At 37.8% G+C, this 24,833-nt stretch overlaps 1 protein-coding gene across 1 annotated transcript in view; it reads left to right on the top strand.

Moving 5' to 3' along the window:
- Positions 1-3,351: 3,351 nt before the first annotated feature.
- Positions 3,352-24,833, top strand: part of LOC126100187 (putative fatty acyl-CoA reductase CG5065) — a 149,248-nt gene continuing 127,766 nt past the window's right edge. The window contains exon 1 of the mRNA XM_049910746.1: positions 3,352-3,665. Coding sequence (XP_049766703.1) covers positions 3,444-3,665 — 222 coding nt within the window. The 5' untranslated portion in view covers positions 3,352-3,443. The remainder of the gene's footprint in view (positions 3,666-24,833) is intronic.

The raw sequence follows: 24,833 nt of genomic DNA, 5'->3' as shown, positions 1-24,833 counted from the left end.
GCTAATATTGCAGCTGTAAATCCATTAAAATTAAACTGCTGTAACCACAGAATTGTAAACAGCATTGTCGTAACAATTAATTTAGCTTATTTAGGCAAAAATACAACAATGAGACATCCCTTGTGTGCAAAACTCATCACAGCACCTGCTATAGCAACGGCATAAACAACAAATTAATATCAGCTATCCTATGTCACTGGAGAAATTACCATCTTTGAATATTATGAACAAATTTTTATCATTGTTAAAACAGCTATCCTACATCTCCATGGAAATGATCACATTTTGATATTTTACAATTAAATTTAACAATTTTGTCTAAAATTCTACAAAATACATGCTAGAATTACTGAACAGCACATGAGTTGCAGAACTGTCAGCAAGGGCCAGTTTAACGTTCAATTGGCTGTTCAACAGATTATGCAGTTTTTGCACTTGAAAATGAATTCCTTGAGTCTCTAAATGGAAAATTGATGACAATTAACGCCTTCTTTTGATTATGTCAGTTCCCATATTGTTATGCTGGAAGCCAAATTGGTTGGAATTAGAGGTGTTGATGGTAATTGGCTACAATCATATCTCCAGGTCAGAAAATAAAAGATAATTTTAAATAGCTCAAGTGGGATGTGTGACACCTCTGCTCAATATGAACAGTCTTCTATCAGTTGTGTTATGCCTCAAGGCTCAATTCTAGGGCCACTGTTGCTTTGATCTTCGTAAATGATCTACCTGTGTGTGCGAGCCTGCCCTGTGATTTTACTTTATTTACTGCTGATAACATCATTATCATGAGTGGGTGATCAAGTGACACTTTTGATGAGTCCACAAATGACATACTCTCTGAAGTGGTTGACTGGTTCAGTGCAAATGGTATTTCACTGAATTCAAGTAAGACCAAATTCATTCAGCTCTGCACAAAATCTAAAAATGAGAGACAAATAAATGTAACTTGTGGAAATCAACTGATAGAAAGAATGGATGTATCTAAATTTCTTGGAGTGCATACTGAAAAAAAATGAACTGATAACTCATATCCAACAGAACCTAATAAGAGTGAGCTCAGCTACACATGCTATCAAAATGATATCTTCCATTAGAGACTTAAAGACCACAAAGTGTCCACATACACTCCTGGAAATGGAAAAAAGAACACATTGACACCGGTGTGTCACACCCACCATACTTGCTCCAGACACTGCGAGAGGGCTGTACAAGTAATGATCACACGCACGGCACAGCGGACACACCAGGAACCGCGGTGTTGGCCGTCGAATGGCGCTAGCTGCGCAGCATTTGTGCACTGCCGCCGTCAGTGTCAGCCAGTTTTCCGTGGCATACGGAGCTCCATCGCAGTCTTTAACACTGGTAGCATGCTGCGACAGCGTGGACGTGAACCGTATGTGCAGTTGACAGACTTTGAGCGAGGGCGTATAGTGGGCATGCAGGAGGCCGGGTGGACGTACCGCCGAATTGCTCAACACGTGGGGCGTGAGGTCTCCACAGTACATCAATGTTATCACCAGTGGTCGGCGGAAGGTGCACGTGCCCGTCGACCTGGGACCGGACCGCAGCGACGCACGGATGCACGCCAAGACTGTAGGATCCTACGCAGTGCCGTAGGGGACCGCACCGCCACTTCCCAGCAAATTAGGGACACTGTTGCTCCTGGGGTATCGGCAAGGACCATTCGCAACCGTCTCCATGAAGCTGGGCTACGGTCCCGCACACCGTTAGGCCGTCTTCCGCTCACGCCCCAACATCGTGCAGCCCGCCTCCAGTGGTGTCGCGACAGGCGTGAATGGAGGGACGAATGGAGACGTGTCGTCTTCAGCGATGAGAGTCGCTTCTGCCTTGGTGCCAATGATGGTCGTATGCGTGTTTGGCGCCGTGCAGGTGAGCGCCACAATCAGGACTGCATACGACCGAGGCACACAGGGCCAACACCCGGCATCATGGTGTGGGGAGCGATCTCCTACACTGGCCGTACACCACTGGTGATCGTCGAGGGGACACTGAATAGTGCACGGTACATCCAAACCGTCATCGAACCCATCGTTCTACCATTCCTAGACCGGCAAGGGAACTTGCTGTTCCAACAGGACAATGCACGTCCGCATGTATCCCGTGCCACCCAACGTGCTCTAGAAGGTGTAAGTCAACTACCCTGGCCAGCAAGATCTCCGGATCTGTCCCCCATTGAGCATGTTTGGGACTGGATGAAGCGTCGTCTCACGCGGTCTGCACGTCCTGCACGAACGCTGGTCCAACTGAGGCGCCAGGTGGAAATGGCATGGCAAGCCGTTCCACAGGACTACATCCAGCATCTCTACGATCGTCTCCATGGGAGAATAGCAGCCTGCATTGCTGCGAAAGGTGGATATACACTGTACTAGTGCCAACATTGTGCATGCTCTGTTGCCTGTGTCTATGTGCCTGTGGTTCTGTCAGTGTGATCATGTGATGTATCTGACCCCAGGAATGTGTCAATAAAGTTTCCCCTTCCTGGGACAATGAATTCACGGTGTTCTTATTTCAATTTCCAGGAGTGTACTTTGGCTATTTTCACTCCTTTTTATGTTATGGAATTATCTTCAGGTGGAAGTCAGATTGGCAAAGAAAATTTATGAGGCTCCCAAAAAATACTAATAGAATTATGTGTAGAATACCTCACAGAGCTTCATGCTGTAACCTTTTCAAAAAGTTTCAAATAATAACTACTGGACCCCAATACATATATTCATTTACATGTTTTGTAATCAAGGACTCTGCTCTACATGGCTGTAATAGAGACTGTCACAGATATGAAAAAAGAGGGAAGGAAAAACTGCGTTATGAACTTAAGAACCTGACAGTGGTGTAAAGAGATGCCAAATGGTATGAAACAGAAATTTTTACCTCTCTCACCAAACAGATAAGACATCAAATAGCCAGTGAATATTTATTTAAAGCTAAATTAAAGAAGAGTTTTATGCATAAAAAGGGACATTCTATTTAGAAATGGCTAAATAACTGTCTGTGTTAAATTATTCAAGTGCATGTCAGATGGTTGTCTTTTATAAATGTGCAATCCTTTTTTTTATGAACTACTCTGAAGGAAAGATTTTTGATGAAGTTCATGTTGCACATAAATATATACTACTACATAAAAATGAGTGAACTGAATTAACCACTGTTAGTGAAACTGCATCTCTCTTCTAAAATGTTAGGTCCATTGTTTTCAAATTATTGAATATTAATGAGAGTGTGACTTGCTGATACTGAACTGACCATGTGGAAGTAATTAGCATATTCATTGGGACAGTAAGCTAGGACAATGCGTACTTCCTGCATTTGTTCTCTGTCATTCTGCAGCTTATTACCAGTGAAGTCAAGTGCACTTGTTTTCTGTGGTGGTAGCGTGTTTCTCCAAAAAGAAGAAAATAATTTAATTTTGAAGAAAAAAAATGACAAACTGTGAGTCACACCAGTGTGAAGAAGAGAAAAGATATGTTCCAGCGTTCTTTAAAGGAAAATCAGTATTTGTAACTGGAGCTACTGGTTTTATGGGGAAAGTCCTCATAGAAAAATTATTGCGATCTTGCCCTGACATTGGAAATGTGTATGTACTAGTGAGAGAAAAAAGAAAAAATCCATATGAACGTATCAAGGATCTTACTGCAATACCTGTAAGTATAAAAAAAACTTTTTCTTTCACACTGACATTTTAATGTGCAAATTTGTCATTTGTGAGTTTTGGAAATATTTTATGAAGATACTCATCATAGTATAATTTTTATTTTGGTGTAATAAAAGACATTAATTTCAATGTTTTAGTGCTGAGTTCTTGAATAGCTTTCTTATTTTCTGGAAATCCTCATAGTTGATTCAAGGATGATGGCATCATATTAGTATATATCTGATAAAATATTTTAAACATAAGTAAAATTATTTGTACTGGCTGTCATTTGGCAACCTATTAGTTTAGACACTGCAGTTACTTCATCAGTGGTTAGTACAGTAGGTTATTAGAGTGGTACTTTCCAGATTTATAAATTAAATACATTATGCAGAAACTACAGTATTGTGTCATACATATTTCTGATAACAAATGCATATTACAATAATTACTGTACTGGCTACAGGATAAAAAATTCTTGATGTCATAATATATGCATTTAATTTTATTTTCTAATGAGGAAACTAACTGATTCAGGTAAATTATTTGTAGTGGATAATTGTCCAGATATTGCAATTCACAATAAGGCTGACATTAATTGAAATATCTGAGACAATCTCTTCATTTAAAAATAAGAATGAAAAGTATGAAAGTAATACAAAGCGCAGGAAGTTAGAAACTGTAGAGCATACAAAGATAAGTTACATTCAACAGGTCAAAAGAAACTTGTAGTGAGCAAGCTGAAAGGGAAACTTACATAATTCCTCTCATTTGCATTTATCTCTCTGTTTCTTCTTATCTTTACTTCCTCCCTTCTTTCACTTTGTCGGTCAGGTCAAAAGGAACTTGTAGTAACCAAGCTAAAACAGAAACTTACGTAATTCCTCTCATTTTTGTTTATCTCTTTGTTTCTTCTTTGGATTAAAAAAATAAGTTTGATATCTTTTGTTTAAGTGAACACTGGGCTAGAGAGAGTGAACTTACATTTATTAAATTTGATAATTATATTCTAGCCAGTAGCTACTGCAGAAAATTGCATTTAAGAGGTGGTGTGGCAATATATGTTAACAAGTCACTTAGCAGTACATTCAATAGATTAGATCTAGATTTTCTGTGTGATGAACAGAACTTTGAAGCTGCTGGCATAGTAATAGACAGTTTTAAGTTAGTTGTAATTTCCCTGTACAGGTCACCTAAGGGTATAACCAATGTATTTTTAGAAAAACTGGGCCTGCTGTTACATGTACTTACAGATACTAGATGGATACATTATGATATTGTGATAGGTGGAGATGTGAATGCTGAATTCGATGTCACAACACAAAAATGTACTGTCACTGAACTCCAAAACCTACTAAGACAGTGCAACTTACATTCAGTCAATAACAAACCTACAAGAGAACATGCATGTCTTGACAATATTTTTGTAAATTTTAAAACAACAGAAGAATCATGTTTTGTGACAGTATTTCCATATTCTGATCATGATTCAGTATCTTTAAATTATACAAGTAGGTTTCCTCTTGATAAGAGTTATGTAAATAAGCTTGTCCCAGAAGTTGTGGTCACTAGACCGGTCACAGATGAGAAAATTAAAAGTTTTCATATGTCCCTTTCTAACAGAGATTGGTTTGGCCTGTGTTATGATGAGACACATTATACTCTAAGCAATTATCTGCCAGCAAAGGTACTATTTGATAGGTTTCTCAAAGCATTTTTGGGACACTTTAATGACTGCATACCAATAAAGAAATGCAAAGTAACTGACAGAGTCTTAAAAGCAAAAGTTCCAAATAGACAAAATACATGGTTTACAAAACAGCTGTCTACTATGAAAAATCAAGTTATGTTGTTGTACAATATTTATAAAAATCTGAAAACCGACCATGCTAAACTAGCCTATGTTAGATCTAGGAATGAGTACAAAAAAGCAATTGTGGAAGCCAAACAAGCACACAATCTCAGAAGTATTGAGAAATCCACCAATAAGTGCAAAGCAGCATGGACTCTAAAGAATAGTGTCACCAAAGATAAAAGAAGTGACAAAATTAGTATCTCTCCCCAGGAATTTAATGACTTTTTTATTAAATCAGTTGAGGAAGTAGGAAGTGCTATAATTAAACCTGAAATCAGCTCATCACAGTTGCTGTCAAAAAATATTGCTAGGTCATCAACAAACACAAGTACCTTCAATTTTTCTGAGATCTCACCTGGTTTTGTGTTAAGAATAGTGAAGCAGTTAAAATCATCAGACAGTGTAGACATATACGACCTGTCTTGTAACATGCTTAAGAAAGTAGTAGACTGTATAGTGTACCCTCTAACATATTGTATAAACAAGTGTATACTGGAGGGTTTTTTCCCTCATGAGCTTAAACTGTCTAGGGTAGTTCCAGTACATAAAAAAGGAGATAAAAATTCTGTCTCAAGTTACAGGCCAATATCCATAGTCCCAGTTTTCTCAAAAGTTCTAGAATGCATAATTTACCAACAATTATCTGTTTACTTTGATAACATAGGATTAATAAGTGGATCACAGTATGGCTTTAGGAAAAGCCTGTCAACCATTGATGCCATAGACAATGTTGTTAAATACATCCATCAAGTATTTGAAGATAAATGCTTTGTCCAAGTGACTTTTTGTGACCTAAGCAAAGCCTTTGACTGTGTAGAACATACACTACTACTCGAAAAAATGGACTTTTATGGTGTTAAAGGTAACAGCCTTAAGCTATTAAGATCATATTTACAAAACCGTAAGCAAGCCGTCTGTGTTGGGAAAGAAATGTCCAGTATAGAACAAGTTGAGGTAGGTGTTCCGCAGGGATCCGTGCTGGGCCCTTTCCTTTTCCTAATAATGATAAATGACCTGCTATCATTTATCAAATCCAGAACAGTACTCTATGCTGATGATACAACATTTCTGAACAGCAGTAATGATCTTAATAGCCTTAAAACATGTGTTACAGAGACAATTGAGCAAGCTTCACTCTGGTTTAAAGCAAATGGGTTCTTGCTTAATGAAAGCAAAACCCAGCAGATGGTATTTAGTTTAAAAGACAAGTTTCCATCAGATGATCCTAGTTGTGTTAAATTTTTGGGGGTATATTTGGATGATAAACTTTCTTGGAATCCACATCTTAAGTATATTAGCGGTAAATTGTCTAGGGTAATCTATTTGTTAAGGCTATTAATGCACTGTGTACCTAAAAATTATGTTAGAGTATCTTACTACTCATTTTTCCAAAGCATATCCTATGGCATTATTTTATGGGGAAACTCCACTTGTGTGCATGATATACTATTGCTGCAAAAAAAAAGCTATTAGGATAATTACAGGCTCACCATACAGGGCTCATTGTAAACCTTTGTTTACTCAACAAAAAATCATGACAGTAATAAACCTATATATTTATTATGTTTTAATCTACACAAAAAAGAACTTACCTAAAGTAAAACGCAGGGCAAATATACATTGTTACAGCACTAGGACAAACAGCTCTATCTATACGCCCTACCACAGACTGTCAAAATCAGTTAACAGTTATGAACTTATGGGCCACAAATTATTTAACAAACTTCCACAAGGTATACAAAATTTACCAGACCAACAATACAAACAAACACTTTATGACTGGTTAGTTGTAAACCCATTCTACAATGTAAAGGATTTCATGACCTGTGATATTAATCTGTCCTTCTATAGCATGTACTGTACTCTATTGTATTATATGTATGACTTTGTCTATTGCTGTAATGGCTTAAAGACAATAAAATTATTATTATTATTATTATTATTATTATTATTATTATTATCTTTCCTTCCTCCCTTCTTTCTCTTTGTAGATCAGTCTCAGTTTTTTCCATTATGTCTGATGTTATATTAATGAGTTACTTTCAAGTTATATGGATCATTTGCAGCATAAAGTTAATCATATTGTTGTGGAATACAGAGTGTACATATACAAGTTAGTAATTCCTACTCACCATCTTTTACACATCACAACAATATAAATTCTTCTATGGAACAGAAGGAGCTTCAATTTGTTTTCAAATTTCACTTTGCTGTTTGTCAGAAATTTTGGTTGGTGCATTGTGTGCACCCCTTTCTGTGCTAAGGACAGCCCTAATTAGGAGTGATGAATGTAATTTTTTCTTCTGGAATGGGAATTATGTACACCATTCTGTCTCTAATGACCTCGTTTGTCGACGGGACGTTAAACACTAATCTCCTCCTCCTCCTCCTGTGTACACCATTGTTCCTTTTGAACAGGATTTTTTATTCCACAGCCAATGAAAGAGAAGAAGGGCAAGATAAATAATAATGAATACAGCATAGTCACATAGCCAGCTCCAACTACAACAGAAATTCAGCAACCCAGGTCTCATTAAAAATAAATAAAAAAATATTCAGTGCTTAGGCAACAAAACAATTGAAGTGAGAGTGGTCCTGAATGAAAAAGAACCAGATATATTGGGTATCAGTGAGCAGCGTAATAATAAGAGACTGTGATTTGATTAATTATTTCTGTAGATCAAAACGTAAAGGTGGAGGTGTTGCCATATATATGAACAAAATTGGAAGTCTACTAGATTCTGAATACTGTAAATATGTAAACCTTCCAGCTTACATTGAAAAAGATTTTGAAATTACTAGCGTAATGAGTGAAGAGCTCAGAATTATCTGTGTATACAGGTCACAAGTGGTAATATTACAACATTTCTGAAAAAAAACTGGGAAAATTATTACACAAGATGAAAATGAAAGATGATGTAATATGTGGAGACTATAACATAGATATGGGTGAAGAATCAAAACCTAAACAGAAATTGAAAGGGACATTATTACAGTGTAACATGAAAACAATTATAGCTGTACCTGTAAGAGTGACTGGTCATAGTCAGAGCATCATTGACAACATAACCACAAATATTTTAAATAGTAAATGTGAAGCAAAAGTTCTACAGACAGCAATCTCTAACCATCATGGATCAATAATCCACATCAACATAAATATGAACTCAAAAACAGAAGAAATGTGAGATATGAGAGAAGTCAGGATTATCAACATACAAAACAACACTAAGGAAAGAAGAATGGGTCAAAAGAATGCAAGCACAAGGTACAAATGAGAGGTATGAAGCATTTCTTAACACACTAGTGCATCACTTTCATGTAGTCTTCACCACAGTAGCCTCTCAGAAAAAGCAGGGTCACAGTAAGAAATGGATTATGAAAGAAATTACTGAACTCAGGACTAGAGTGAAGGAACTCAGACGAGCAGGGAATATGGAGACATATAAACAGTATCAGAAGAATTAGTAAGAGAAGCAAAGCCATTTCAATAAACAGAGCCATACCAAATTTAAATCAAAAAGTAAAACAACATGGTATATAATCAATAGTGGAAGATATAGCCAAAAAAGTGTAAAGAAACAGCAATTTTATCAAGTCAATGCGAACTAATATACTAAACAACAACTTTATAGATGCCGTACAAAATTTAAAAGGGGAAACAAATCATCAATGGTCAAAGCATGTTAAAAAAAACTTGACCAACCATCCCACTCAATGTTCCTGGAACCAGTGACAAAAACAGAACTCATAAAAATAATCCAGAAATTAAAACCGAATAAGTCTGAGGGAGATGGTGAAGTATAAAATTATATAATAAAACATGTGAATGAAGAAATAATCAGACCTCTTTTGGATATTGCAGACTGCTCATTTAGAGAAGGAGTATTCCCAGAAAAATTAAAAGTAAACAAAGTAGAATCAATATTTAAAAAAGGAGACAAAAATGATCCAAATAATTACAGACCAGTGTCTTTAATCTCTGATTTCTCAAAAATACTAAAGATATTCATGCATAGTACGTTGACCACATTCCTGGAGAAACACAGTATTCTGATTCCAGTATGACACAGTATCCAAAAAGCGAAATCTACAGAAACTACCATCTCAAGCCCCACAGAATCCATTATCGATGATTCAGACAAAAGAATGTCTGTGTCTGCTATGTTTCTGGATTTGTCTACAGCATTTGACACAATCACCAGTACTACACTTATTAAAAAACTTGAAAGCTGTGGTATTCGCAGACATGCAGCCAATTGTATAAAATCATACATCACCAACAGCAAGCAGTTTGTGGAAACAGAAACTCGATGCATATCTGAAGTCAGAAATATTAAGAACAGAGTGCCTCAATGATCTGTACTTGACCAACTTCTGATCAACCTATTTGTAAACAATATTGATGTCAATGAGAAAGATAAATATATACTATATGCAGATGACATGACATTAATGAATGCAGAAAAAAATCTGAAAACACTGGAAAGAAGTGCATTTATGTCAATAAATAACATATTACAGTGGCTTATACAAAATTATGTAATTTTAAATCTAAAAAAGAAAATGTTCATGGTGTCCACAAACTGAGAAAAGCAAGACCACATAGATTTATCCATAGATGAAACAAGACTGGAACAAGCTACCACTATTAAATTTTTGGGGATTACAGTTGACAATAAGCCTCAGTGGAGTCAACATATAGATAATATTTACTGTAAATTAAGCACTGCAATATACATTATGATACAGCTTGAACATTATTCCAACAAGGAGCTTCTATATGCAGTGTACCATGCTCCATTTGTGCCACACCTACAATATGGAATTACTATTTGAGAAAATTTCAGCAGCAAAATTACAAAAAGAATATTTACATTGCAAAAAAAGCTGTTAGGACCATCTTGAACAAGAAACAAAGAGACTTATGCAGAACTGTTTCCCATAGTCTAAAAATACTGACATTTTCATCTCCATACATTTACAAAATAATAATATCATTAACAAAAGGAACTGCAGTACTAGAAAGAAATGCAGCCATTCATACATATGAAACATGAAACGAAGGCCAGCTGAGAAGTATACAACAGTGACTGAGAGTTGATGAAAAAGGTCCTTGATACTCAGGTGTCAAATTCATAAAGCGCCTTCCAAAGAGTTTGTAGGACAATGTTAGCAAAAAGACATTCCAAAAAGTTTTAAAGTATTATTTAATGGAAAAAGAATTTTATAGTGTAGAAGAGAATATGTATGAATGAAAATGCTAGTATTACTGTTATAGGGGTACTGTAACTAATAGAATATTATGATATGTAAATAACTTGAGAACATGAATACTGAGAAAAAAATGTAAATATGAGTATAATGTAGTATGCAAATAATTTCAGGACCTAGAAAAGGGATGAAAAATGTGTGCAACATTATTATAAGTATTGCCTCTTAGATGTATTGAATTGTAATAAATAGGTTAAATACTACAAGAAAATAGGTTTAAGTTGACTTTTCCTATATTACAAGTACACACTTTGTGCAAAATGTAATCAAATGGGACCAAATAAAAATCAGTCAATCAATCAATCAATCAGTGGATTATTTATAAGAAACTTAATGAGGGAATAAACCTACTGTGAAGCAGTAGTCAAAATGCCTAACTCCATAAACAGATGTCTACAAGTTTATTGTGGGTGAGCACCACATATTATTCTTATAGCAAGTTTTTATCAATGAGATCTTTCTTTTTTAAAACTGAGTTACCCCAAAACATTATTCTATATCACATTATTGAATGAAAATATGCAAAATATGTCAGCTTACTGATTTTTCTCTTCCCAAGATTTGTAGGTCTCTGAGTGCAAATGTGAGCAAACTAAATTGTTTTAGCAGCTACAGAATCTGCTTTTCCAGTTTAAATTCTCATCAATATGGAAACCTAGAAGTTTTGAAGTTTCCATCCTATTTAGTATTTCCTCACCATGTGTTACACTTACAGTACTTACTTCAGTACCTCTAGATGTGTAGAAGTGAATATATTATTTATTTCTAAAATCAAGAGTGATACCATTCACCAAAAACCATCAATGATAATTTTAAAAACATCATTTACCATTTCTTGTGTTTCTATATGTAGGCTTGGGTTGATTACAATACTAGTGTCATCCACAAAAGAACTAATTCTGCTTGTTGCATATTAGACAGAAGATTGTTCATATAAATATGAGTAACAATAGTTGACCTAAGACTGAACCTTGTGAAACCCTATATATGATTTCTCCTTTCTGCATTCTTTTGATTAGATATAACTTTTACACTATCAACCCCATAAAACTGCAGTGTATCTATATCTTTCATCTTTCCTTCTCCTTCCCTCTTTCCTGACGAGGCAACCACTGGTTGCGAAAGCTAGAATTTTGTGTGTATGTTTGTGTTTGTTTGTGTGTCTATCGACCTGCCAGCACTTTTGTTTGGTAAGTCTCATCATTTTTGTTTTTAGATATAAGAATATTATGGTTCACATGGTTAAATGCCTTAGATATGGCACATAAATTACCAACCAGTGCTATCTCGTCATTTCAGGTTTCTAAAATGTGATAAGTGAACATGAAAATGGCATTCTCAGTAGAGAGGTCTACTGATGATATTATTGTTGCTTATGTGGGATACTATTCTAGTACCCACCTCCTTCTCAAAAATTTTGATAAACTTCTGATAGAAGGGTTTAACGATGGCATATTTCAGTCTCTCTGCAAAAATACCTTGAGTCAGTGATGCATTACATATTTAAGGGCTTATGACATGGGAAACATTTTAGTACTCTGGTGGAAACAACATCCAATGCAGATATGTTTTTATTTGTGAGACAATATACAAAGTGTAATGGGTATTTATTTATTGTTTTTGTTATCAATATTGTGACAATATCACAGGATATGGAATGTGTCAGAAATCTGTGATAGCACATAAAAACAAAACAGTAAACTGTAACTTAGATTCTACTACAGAAAATCAATTTTGAGAGATAAATAAATATTACAAAATAATAAGTGTTACAGAAAATAATTATTGCAAAGTATGTGTTTACAATAAAGAATAGACAGGATTACAAACGTAGATATGGGCATATATTTGCAGTTAATAATACAAGAAATGCTAAACACTGTAATTCAGGAACTCTTCTATCATATAAAATAATCATTGTAATAAGAACTGCCTTAAAGTATTATTAAACAAGACCTCATCTGCTACCAAACACTTAATTCTTGAAGGGAGGGCATTAAAAATCTTACAGCCAGTGAAATGTACTCCTTTCTTTATCATACTTAGGTTTGCCTGTTCATAGTAGATATCATGTTTTCATCTCATCTTATGACTATGAACTCACTATTCAATTTAAAAATGATTTTTCTTTCCTTATGAAGCACATCAAAGAGAATATATATATTGAACATTGGATGTAAGGATTCAAAGTTACTTAAAAAGATTCCTACATGTGGCTCTGGGATGGACTGCACACATGATCCTTATGGCTCTTTTTGATGCACACAGTACTTTTTTAGTCAGTGACTGGTTTCCCCAAAATATAATTCCATATCCACAATGGCGTGAAAATAACCATAATAGGCTGACTTCATGGTTTCCATACTTCAATATGAAGAAACAACTTGTAATGCGAAAGTTGTTGAACTCAATCTTTTGCATAGATCCAGGATGTGGTTTGACCAGTTCAGTTTGCTGTCAATATGCAGGCCTAGGTATTTTGAGGTATCCACCCTGGTTATCACCTGCTCACCTATTTTTACTACTATTTTTTCATCTTTGAATGTTGTATGGAACTGAACATGGTTTGTTTTAGTTTAATTTAAAGAAAGGTCATTAATGTTAAACCAATTCACTGTTTCACTTAAAACCTTATTTGCTATTTCCTCAAGTTTATCTACTGAATTATCAATAAGTAGTAGTAGTGTCATCAGCAAAATTGGTGGATTTACAATATTTTGTACAGAGAGGCAGATCATTTAAAAAGATAATAAAAAGTAAGGGGCCCAGAACTGAGCCTTGGGGCACTCCACATGTGATAGTGCACCATTCTGAAAAAAAAAATGGGACTCCATTTTGACTATCCACTACAACTTTCTTTTTCCTGTCTGACAGGTATGAGACAAGCCATTTCCCTAATGATCCATTTATACCAAGATACGAACATGCAGAAAACATCACGTCGTAAATTTGGTGACATGCTTGTGGGAAGACTGACACAGAGAAAAGAACGACCAACACCCTGATGTTTGTACATATTATGGTAGCACATTTAAAAATATTTGCACATCCTGAACGTTGTTGTTGTTGTTGTTGTTGTGGTCTTCAGTCCAGAGACTGGTTTGATGCAGCTATTCATGCTACTCTGCAAGCTTCTTCATCTCCCAGTACCAACTGCAACCTACATTCTTCTGAATATGCTTAGTGTATTCATCTCTTGTTCTCCCTCTATGATTTTTACCCTCCATGCTGCCCTCCAGTACTAAATTGGTGATCCATTGATGCCTCAGAACATATCCTACCAATTGATCCCTTATTCTAGTCAAGTTGTGCCACAAATTCCTCTTCTCCCCAGTTCTATTCAGTACATCCTCATCAGTTATGTGAGCTACCCACCTAATCTTCATCATCCTTCTGTAGCACCACATTTTGAAAGCTTCTATTCCCCTCTTGTCTAAACTATAGATCGTCCATGTTTCACTTCCATACATGGCTACACTCCATACAAATACTTTCAGAAACGACTTCCTGACACTTAAATCTATACTCGATGTTAACAAATTTCTCTTCTTCAGAAATACTTTCCTTACCATAGGCAGTCTACATTTTATTTCCTCTCTACTTTGACCATCATGAGTCATTGTGCTCCCCAAATAGCAAAGCTCATCTACTACTTTAAGTGCCTTATTTCCTAATCTAATTCCCTCAACATCACCTGACCTCATTTGACTATGGTCCGTTATCCTTGTTTTTCTTTTATTGATGTTCATCTCTTATCTTCCTTTCAAGACACTGTCCATTCAGTTCAACTGCTCTTCCAGGTCTTTTGCTGTCTCCGACAGAATTACAACGACATTGGCAAAACTCAAAGTTTTTATTTGTTCTCCATGGATTTTAATTCCTATTCCAAACTTTTCTTTTGGATACTTCTGCTTGCTCAATACACAGATTGAATAACATCAGGGATGGGCTACAACCCTGTCTCACTCCCTTCCCACCCACTGCTTCCCTTTCATGCCCCTCAACTCTTGTAACTGCCATCTGGTTTCTGTACAAATTGTAAATAGACTTTTGCTCCCTGTATTTTAGCCCCTGCCACCTTCAGAATTTGAAAGAGAGTATTCCAGTTAACATTGTCAAAAGCTTTCTCTAAGTCTACAAATGCTAGAAATGTAGGTTTGCCTTTTCCTAATCTATCTTCTAATGTAAGTCATAGAGTCAGTGTTGCCTCATGTGTTCCAAAATTTCTATGGAATCCAAATTGATCTTTCCTGAGGTCAGCTTCTACCAGTTTTCCCATTCATCTGTAAAGAATATGTGTTAGTATTGTGCAGCTGTGACTTATTGAACTGATTGTTCGGTAATTTTCACATCTGTCAACACCTTTCTTTGGGATTGGAATCATTATATTCTTCTTGAAGTCTGAGGGTATTTCGCTTGTCTCATACATCTTGCTCACTAGATGGAAGAGTTTTGTCAAGGCTGGCTCTCCCAAGGCTTAGATCTAATCGAATATTGTGTACCCCCGGGGCTTTGTTTTGCCTTAGGTCTTTCTATGCTCTATCAAACTCTTCACACAGTATCATACATCCCATTTCATCTTCATCTGTATCCTCTTCGATTTCCATAATATTTTCCTCAAGTACATCACCCCTGTATAGACCCTCTACATACTCCTTCCTCCTTTTTGCCTTCCCTTCTTTGCTTAGGACTGGGTTTCCATCTGAGCTCTGGATATTCGTACAAGTGGTTCTCTTTTTTCTAAAGGTCTCTTTAATTTTCCTTTAGGCAGTATCTATCTTACCCCTAGTGAGATAAGCCTCTACATCCTTACATTTGTCCTTTAGCCATCCCTGGTTAGCCATTTTGCACTTCCTGTCGATCCCATTTTTGAGATGTTTGTATTCCTTCTTGCCTGCTTGATTTACTGTATTTTTATATTTTCTCCTGCCATCAATTAAATGCAATATTTCTCCTGTTACCCAAGGATTTCTACTAGCCCTTGTCTTTTTATGTACTTGATCCTCTGCTGCCTTTACTATTTCATCTCTCAAAGCTACCCATTTTCTTCTACTGTATTTCTTTCACTTTTTCTTGTCAATCATTTCCTAATGCTCTCTGTGAAACTCTCTACAGCGTCTGGTTCTTGTATAATTTGAATTTTATGTGAGCTGCTTTTTCAGTGTACTGTTGTAATTTTTCTCTTGACTGTCATGTTCCTATACTTTCTGCCATATTTAAAAAAGTGATCATTTAACATAGTTTCTACCTGTGACCCATCATTTATAGCACTCCCATTTAATTCAATAGTTATGTTATAGTGTTCTGTGGCTGGTTACACTTTTCTTTGTTCACTACATTCCACATAGCCTTCAATTGGTTTTCAGAATTACTGGCTTCTGACATAAAGCACTTTTTCCTTGATTTTTTAAAACTTTTCATGGTAATTTTGATTAGTTTTTGTAGTTTGCAACTGCTACAATATCTATACTTGTTCTTGCCAACAGGTACATTTCCTGTTTCCTTTCACAAGATACCTTAATCTCTCTAGTGATCCATGTTTTTTCACATAGCCATTTAATGTTCTTTCTGATTAGCTTATGCAAGAAGCTATTTTGAAATACTGATATGAATTTATCATGGAATAGCTTAAATTTCATGCCATTATTTGATTCATTACAAATTTCATCCCAGGTCATCTCTTGTAAACTATTCCTAAAAACATTTGTTCTGGAGTCATTAATTATTCTAACTGATTTTCAATGAGTAATATCACTCTAATTTATCCTAACTAACTGTGTCTCATGAAAAGAGAGAGTTTATGTTACTTTATATAAAGTTATTTTCATAACTAATAAAATATTTTCAGGATTCAAGCCACGTCAAGTGGTTAACTGCCTACAGACTTTCAGCAGAGATCTCCTCTGCCATTGTCAAGTGGTTGACTGTTGTGTGAATGTTAGCATCATGTCACCAGTGATGTCTCTGTTGCTCAGTCCCACATCATGTGTGGTAAAGTTTTGGCGGCATTACCACTGTGCCTGCTTCAACTTCTCAGTTACAGGAACTCAGGGCATACTCAACTACAATTCACCATCTTTATTGAGGGTGTTGTCCAGTATTTTGATCTCTATTGTTCGCTTTATTATGCTATCTGAGAAGCCACTGGTCCATTTAATAATAGAAGTTATTTTCTTGCTTTGAGCTTCCTCAAAGAAAACATTATCGGTTAATGTCCTACCTTCCTTATCCACCAGTGCTGGAAAGTATTGACATCACATTGCAGTATCCTTTAGAAAATATACATTGGAGTCACCACAGACTCTTAGCTGTTTGCTACTGTCTGCTAGATAGCATATATGAAGGAATCCAAATTCCTCATAAGCAGTTCAATATTTTCTAGTGGTCTCTATATACAGTTCCAATTAAAAGTGGATTATTAATTCACAAGCATACACTTCTATATGGTGTTCACTACAAAATCTGCTTTCCTCAGTGATTTTTAGCTTGTGTCCTATCTTATGTAACAACTGCTCCGTTTTGCATGTTAGTTCTACATTAGTAAGATGCTAGTGTGTAATCTTTTGTATTTAATTTTTCTTACTCTGTTGTGATGATGTGCTCAGATAGGCACAGATTGTTTATCTTTTCAGAACCCTCTAAATTTTCCAAATAGACAATAAGCATTTGTACTTATTACTTAGTCTCTAATATTCTGATGAAAAACTCTAATCTTACTTTTCTACTTTATCAGTCATTCTGTGGGGCCTTTCTGTTAATTTGTCCTCTTTCATACTGGGGTTCCCGAATCCTGATTCTAATCTAAAAAGGTACTTCTCTGACACCAGTAACTACAGGACTCTTGCTTTGCGTGATGGTGGCCCCCAGTATAATTTTTACAATAAGCTCAGCCAACCTATCTTTCCCTCTGTTATTCAGGTGTAGAAATAGGCACTGCATTGATATGGGATTTTTTTTCAGTCAGCAGCAGCCTGCTCAGCTGTGTTCCCACAGCTTATAGCAGTGTTAACTCAGAGCTGGTCAAGGTGCTATAGGATCTTCACAAAATTCACACTTGTATTCTCTCTCTCTCTCTCTCTCTCTCTCTCTCTCTCTCTCTCTCTCTCTCTCACACACACACACACACACACACACACACACACACACACACACACACACAAGAATGATATTACATTGGGATGACGGGGTATTTAACAGAAGTTTGTGGTATACAAAACCTAGTATTGATTTTTATTGTGGTTCCATGCCTGGATCACAGTAACACATAACAGAAAACAGCTTTTGAGCACTAGCTCTTTTCCTACCAATAGTACACACATTCACATGCATAATCACACAGATGCCCAAACACACATTCCTATGGCTATAGCAAGACTAGTTATTGATTATTGAAAACAGTTGCCTCAGCTGATAGAGATGGTGAAGGAAGGATGCATGGAAGAGGTAGCCAGAAAGACGCATGACTTTGGACAGATGACTTTGAGGCTACACAACAAGATGAAAAGAGTACTGAGGGTACAAAAAAAAAAGCTTCTTTACCACTCCCCTGTCTCCATCAGCTCACTCAACTGCTTTTAATAATCAAGTATCAATAATCAGTCATGCCACTGCCATAGGAATGTGTGTTTTGGTGTCCACATTGTTATGTGTGCGAATGTGTGTACTATTGCTAGAAAAGGAGGTAGTGCTTGAAAGCTAGTGTGAATACTGTTTTCTATTATGTGTTACTGTGCACCAGGCATCAATCTACTATAGGTGGGAGTCTGCCTTTCACATCTGCAAATCCCTGTTATTGTTGTAGTTCTGAGTTCTCTGTGACCTTTGTTGAGGGCTGACTACCAATCAGCCCATTTACAAGATTTGAGGTACGTTAATTTGTGTATTTATTTATTCACTCAGCCATTGATGATTTGTCAGTTGTGTAGTATCTATTGCTATAATACAATGAAAATAAATAGCTTTAAAATACATACATACAGAATATATATGAGGTGGAATCCAAAATTTTCGGGGCTGGTGCTGCCATCTCTAAAGTAGGAATAGTATATCTTCGCACTGCTACGTGGCAAGAGCTGCATGTCTGATGAGTCAGTGTGCAGAGTGGCATTCAGCTGGGAGGACATGTTGCATGTCCACAGTGATTTCTGTAATACTCTGGGTTTGGTGTGTGGAGATTTTATGATCAGAAGGCACAGCATGTTGAAGTGTGCATGGACCTTAGTCAGACCACATCTGATGATCCAACCTTCTTGTGTCAGGGTATCACCAACAATGAGAGCTGTATTTACAGTTATAACCCAGAGACAAAGCAACAATAGTCCCAGTGGAAGAGCCCAGGCTCTCCGAGACACAAAAAAGTGAGGCAGGTGAAGAGCAAAGTGAAGAGCATGATGATCATTTTCTTTGATACCAAGGGAATTGTGCACAAAGAATTCATCCCACCCAACCAAACAGTGAATTCCGTGTACTACTGTGACGTTTTGTGATGGCTTCATGAAAATGTGCGGCGATGACAGCCCATACTTTGGCATCAAGGGAACTGGCTGCTGCATCACAATGATGTGCCTTGTCACACATCCTTGCTCACCAGGAACTTTTTGGCAAAAAACAACATAGCAGATGTATGCCACCCACCGTACTCCAGATTTGTCACCTTTTGACTTCACGCTATTCCCAAAACTGAAACTAAAGTTGAAAGGCCATCAGTTCAACACTCTAGAGAGGATTCAAGAAGCGTCACTGGCAGTGATAAACACCCTCAAAGAACAGGACTTCCAGAAAACGTTTGACCAGTGTCAGTTATCATATGTCTCAGAATTTAAAAAGTGGTGTTTGAGGTACAAATTAATTTTACATAATGAAAGTAGTTTACTAATAAGTAAGTACTCAGTAATGTTTTTTCTGTTTCAAGTAGTGAATTTTTGTTGGCTTTTAATACGTGGATCTTAAGTTTGCTTCATATATACACTGATAGAATACACAAATTCTTCTTCTTCTTCATGTAAATGATTAACACTTTTTAGTTAAAATGATTGGGCCATAATTTCTTGTTCCTTTAAGGTTCCATATAATTTTACTCTATTGTTAAAGAAAATTGGATTTGACAGTAATGTTTCAAATATGGAGCTTTTATATAACCAATCTGGCCAAAACAAGAAGGATGAAACTGAGTATGGTATCATCAGATAGGTAACCAAATCTCTCAAACATCCACTTCAAGTGCAAGACAGTAAGAGTTGAACTCAGTGCTTCCACTATTCACTGAGTGGTCTCCATTATTGCTAAATTATTTACATTTAGCCAGAACTTACCTTACTAACAATATTGCTTGATAATTTTTAAGAAAAACAAACAAATGTACTTAAAGAAAAGATGAACTAATTGCAACCTACATCTATATCTACACTCTAGAAACCACTGAAAGATCATACTAGAGCCATGTCTATATAGATGCAACTCTATGACATGGACAACCATACTGGTTGATAGGGATGTACTTATCACTCTCTTAGAATGTCACTGCACTAGCATACAAACAGACTTTCATGTATATGTCAAATAATCCTGTCACCTTTATTGATGATTCTGTTGTTATTACACCATGTTCAGTTTCAAGTTGTGTTCCAACTCATTGTTAGATGCTACACACTTTTAATGATTGTTGGAGATTAATGTGTAGCTGTGGCAAGATAGAACGAACAGAGCTAGTAAGAACTGAATGTGATGAGGCACCAGGAATTATTTATGTCAGTGATGTAAACTTGAGGTATTTACATCAATGATGTAAATAATTCCTGATGTGTCACCACATTCAATGTGTAATTGTTTCTCCCCCCCCCCCCCCCCCCCCTATGTTTCCACAGATATGCAAGACAACCACCAAAATGTTACAATCATTAAAAGTGTCACAACCTGATAGTGAGCTGCTAAGCAAGTTGAGACCAAACAATGTAAAATCCAAGATGGAATAACCACAGTATTATGAAAAGGGTAGTTTACTACTCAGTGTTTAGAGGATACTGCTACAGATTTGAACTTTCAGCCAAAAGGCCTTCTACTGCAGAAAACACACACACACACACACATTCATACAATCACAACTGACATGTGTATGACCACTGTTCCTAGCTGCTGAGGCCTAACAATGTAGAGCAACAGCACCTGAAGCACCTGATGGGAGAAGCAATCTGTGGACAGTGGGGGTAAGGAGGCGACTGGTGTGGGAGGAGGGAGAGATAGCAGGGTAGGGGTAGCATAACACATAGCCCTGTTTGTGCAAGTATGCAGAGATGTGTTGAGGACAAGGTAGGGCTGCTAGGTGCAATATGATGATTTGAAGAGGGAGGGAAGGCAAAAAGGAAAGTTGTAGAGCAGGAGAAAAGGACTAGTGCATGCATTGGTGGAATAGAAAGTTGCATAGGCTGAAGTGGGAGCAGGGAAGGGGATAGGTAGGTAAAGGACTGGGACTAATGGAGTTTGAGGCCATAATGGTTACAGGAAGATGAATATATTGCAGGGAGAGTTCCTACCCAAGCAATTCAGAAAATCAGGTGTTGGTAAGAAGAATTCATATGGTGTAGGCTGTGAAGCAGTCTTGAAATGAAGCAGTATGTTCAGCAACTGGGTAGTAAAGCTGTCTCTTTGCTCTTTTGACACACTTTGTTTGTGGCAATTCACGTGGACAGACTATTTGTAGGTTGTCATACTCACATAGAAAGCAGCACAGTGGTTGCAGTTTAGCTTACAGTTCACATGACTGCTTTCACAGCTATCACTGCCTTTGATGAGACAGGTGATGTCTGTGGAGTGAAGTAGGTGGTGGTGGTGGTGAGTGAGTGTTAGGGCAGGTCTCACATCTAGGTCTATTGCAGAGATTGAACTATGAGGCAAGGGGTTGGAAGCAGGGGTGGAGTAGGGATGGAAAAAAGGAAGGAAGATTAGTTTAACGTCCTGTTGGCATCAAGGTTGTTAGATATGGAGTACAAGCTTGGATTTTGTCAAGGGTTGGGAAGGAAATTTGCTGTATCCTTTCAAAGGAACCATCCTGGAATTTGCCTGAGCAGGGATGCACAAAGATATAGTGGAAGCTTGGTGGGAAGTGAACTACTTCTGTGAAAGGAGTGAGAAAGATAGTCGGTAGGAAATTCTTCATTACAGGGCACGATGAGAGGTTAGTTGAAACCTTGGCAGACAGTGTGATTCAGTTGCTCCTCTCCTGGATGGTACAGAGCCATGAGAGGAGTGCTGCTTTGCATGCCGTGTGAAGTGGCCACACAGTTTGAACCGCCATGTCACAGATTGCACATACATTCCCACAGGAGGCTTGAGTCCTCCATCAGGCATTGGTTTGTTTGTGTTGTCCTTAGCATAAGTTGGTTTAAGTAGTGTTTAAGTCTAGGGACTGATAACCTCAGTAGTTTGGTCCCTTAGGAATTCACACACATTTGAAGATTTTTCTGCTCCTTTTTGGTGGTATGGTGGGCATGTGGAAGGTGGTGGGTGACTGGAGAGATGAGGCATAGGAGATCTGTTTTTGTAGCGCTAGGTTGGGAGGGTAATTTTTGGTGAAGCCCTCAATGAGACCTCTGATATATTAGGTAGGGGCTGTTCATCACTACAAATGCAACAGCCACAGCTGGCTAGGCTGTGTGGAATGGACTTCTTGGTATGTAATGGTTGGTGGCTGTCAGTGTGGAGGTATTTCTGATGGCTGGTAGGTTTGATGTGGGCATAGGTAATGATGTAGCTATCTTTTCAGAAATTTGACAGGATTTCGAGTCTCTCTTCAAATCCTTACGCCCATCCCAGAACCTTTCCCCAGAGTCTACCTCTTTCCTCGCCTCTACCATTCCCCACATTCCAACCTTGTACATGCTTTCTAAGGTCCATAAACCCAACAACCCAGGACACCCAATTGTGGCCAGTTATTGAGCTTCCTCTCCTGCCCCCTCCTCCTGAGAGAATCTTTGCTCTCATGGACTAACACCTTCAACCTATTACCTGTAACATATCCTCTTGTATAAAGGACACCAACTACTTCCTCCATTGACTCTACAAATTTCCTATTCCTTCAACACCCAGTGTTCTGTTTGTTACCACTTTTTGAAGGCATTACCTACAAACAAATCCATGGTACAGCAACAGGCACCTGCTTGGTGCCATCCTATGCCAACCATTAATGAACCATCTAGAGGAATCCTTTCTAAACATCCAGAATCCCAAACACATCACCTCACTCAGATTCATCTGATGACATCATGATCTGGACTGAGGGTGAGGACAACGCATCCACATTTCTCCATAACTGCAAACACCTTCTCCGCCATTTGCTTCACTTGGGCCTCCTCAACCCAACAAGTCACCTTCCTTGATGTTGATCTGTACCTCGAGGATGGCTACACTAGTTCCTCCATCCATATCAAACCTACAAACCACCAGGGATATCTCTGTATCTACAGCTGCCACCCATTCCATACCAATAAGCCCATTCCACACAGCCTAACCATCTATGGCTGTCATAAGTGTAGTGACAAGCAGTACCTCTCCAAATATACCAAGGGTCTCACTGACACCTTCACAGACCAAAAATACCCTCCCAACATCACACAGCAACAGATATCCCATGCCTAGTCCCTCCAGTCACTTTGTACCACCAATGCAACCAACATCCAGCTGAAAAGGAGGACACTTCTCATGACTCAGTACCCCTCGGCACCAGAGCAACTGCATCACATTGTCTGTCAGGGTTTCTACTAACCCTCATTGAGCCCTGAAATGAAGAATATCCGACCCACTATACTTCCCTCTCCTCCTTTACAGGTATTCCACCACCTACTGAAACTATGCAGTATCATTGCCTATCCCTACCACATCCCTGCTTCCAGTCTCTTACCTCATGGCTCAGTGTCTGCAGCAGACCTAGATGCAATACCTGTCCCATACATCCTCCCACCACCACCACTACCTACTACAGTCCTGTCACAGTGAAAGCAGTTATGTGAACTACAAAATAAGCTGTACCACTGTGCTGCTTTCTATATGGACATGATAATCAACAAGTTTTCTGTCCCCAAGAATGGCCACCAACAAACTGTGACCAAGGAGACAACTGGACCACCCAGTTGCATAACATGCTGCCCAACGCAACATGATTCACCTCAATGACTGCATCACAGCATGTGCATCTGGATCCCTCCTGTCAACACTAGATTTTCTGAATTACTCAGGTGGAAATCCTTCCTGCAATATATTCTATGTTCCCATAACCACCATGGCCTCAACCTTCAGTAGTCCCTGTGCTTCACCCCAGTGCTATCCCCTTCCCACTCCAGCACTACACAACCTTCTATTCCACCAATGCATGCACTAGTCTTTTTCTCCTCCTCTACTTTCTCTCCTTTTTCACTCTCCATCCCCTCTCCCTCAAACCACCCAACAGCACAGAGGAGCACTACTTTGTCCCAACCACATCACTGCATGCTTCCATAAGCAGCACCACACCTTTCATCACCCTTACCCTGCTATTCATCCTCCTGCCCACCCCCAAACTCCTCCTTACCCCCACCATCCATAGATAGCTTCCCCCAACAGGTGCAGTTGTTGTATGCAGTCAGGCCTCGGCAGCCAGATATAGTGGTCATGCGTCTGTGAGTTGTGCTCGTGTAAATGGGTGTGTGTTTTCTTACTTTAGAAGAAGACCTTTGGGCTGAAACCTCAAATGTATAGCAGTCTTTTTGTTGTGCCTGTCTGCGACTCAACATCTCCTCTATATGGTGAGTAGCAATCTACTGTTGTGGAATTGTGTTTTATTCATCTCATTATGTACATTTGCAATCAATTTGGTTTGCATACAGGAGACATGACAAGAATTTATAATACAGTTGCAATTACTTTACATTAAAATAAATACTAACACTATAAGGGTATTTTTTGGAATATGTAACACATTGTATCCAGCTCAAATTTCCAGTTTGTCCTGCATGAAATCATCCACTAAGTAACAACATTTCAGTGTCAGTGACTCATATAGCTTTCTTTTAAGTGGGCCTA

The sequence above is a fragment of the Schistocerca cancellata genome, chromosome 9, assembly GCF_023864275.1.
Source record: "Schistocerca cancellata isolate TAMUIC-IGC-003103 chromosome 9, iqSchCanc2.1, whole genome shotgun sequence".
NCBI lineage: Eukaryota > Metazoa > Arthropoda > Insecta > Orthoptera > Acrididae > Schistocerca > Schistocerca cancellata.
Note: the sequence above shows the minus strand (reverse complement) of the source record. Positions and strands in the feature narration are given on the sequence as shown.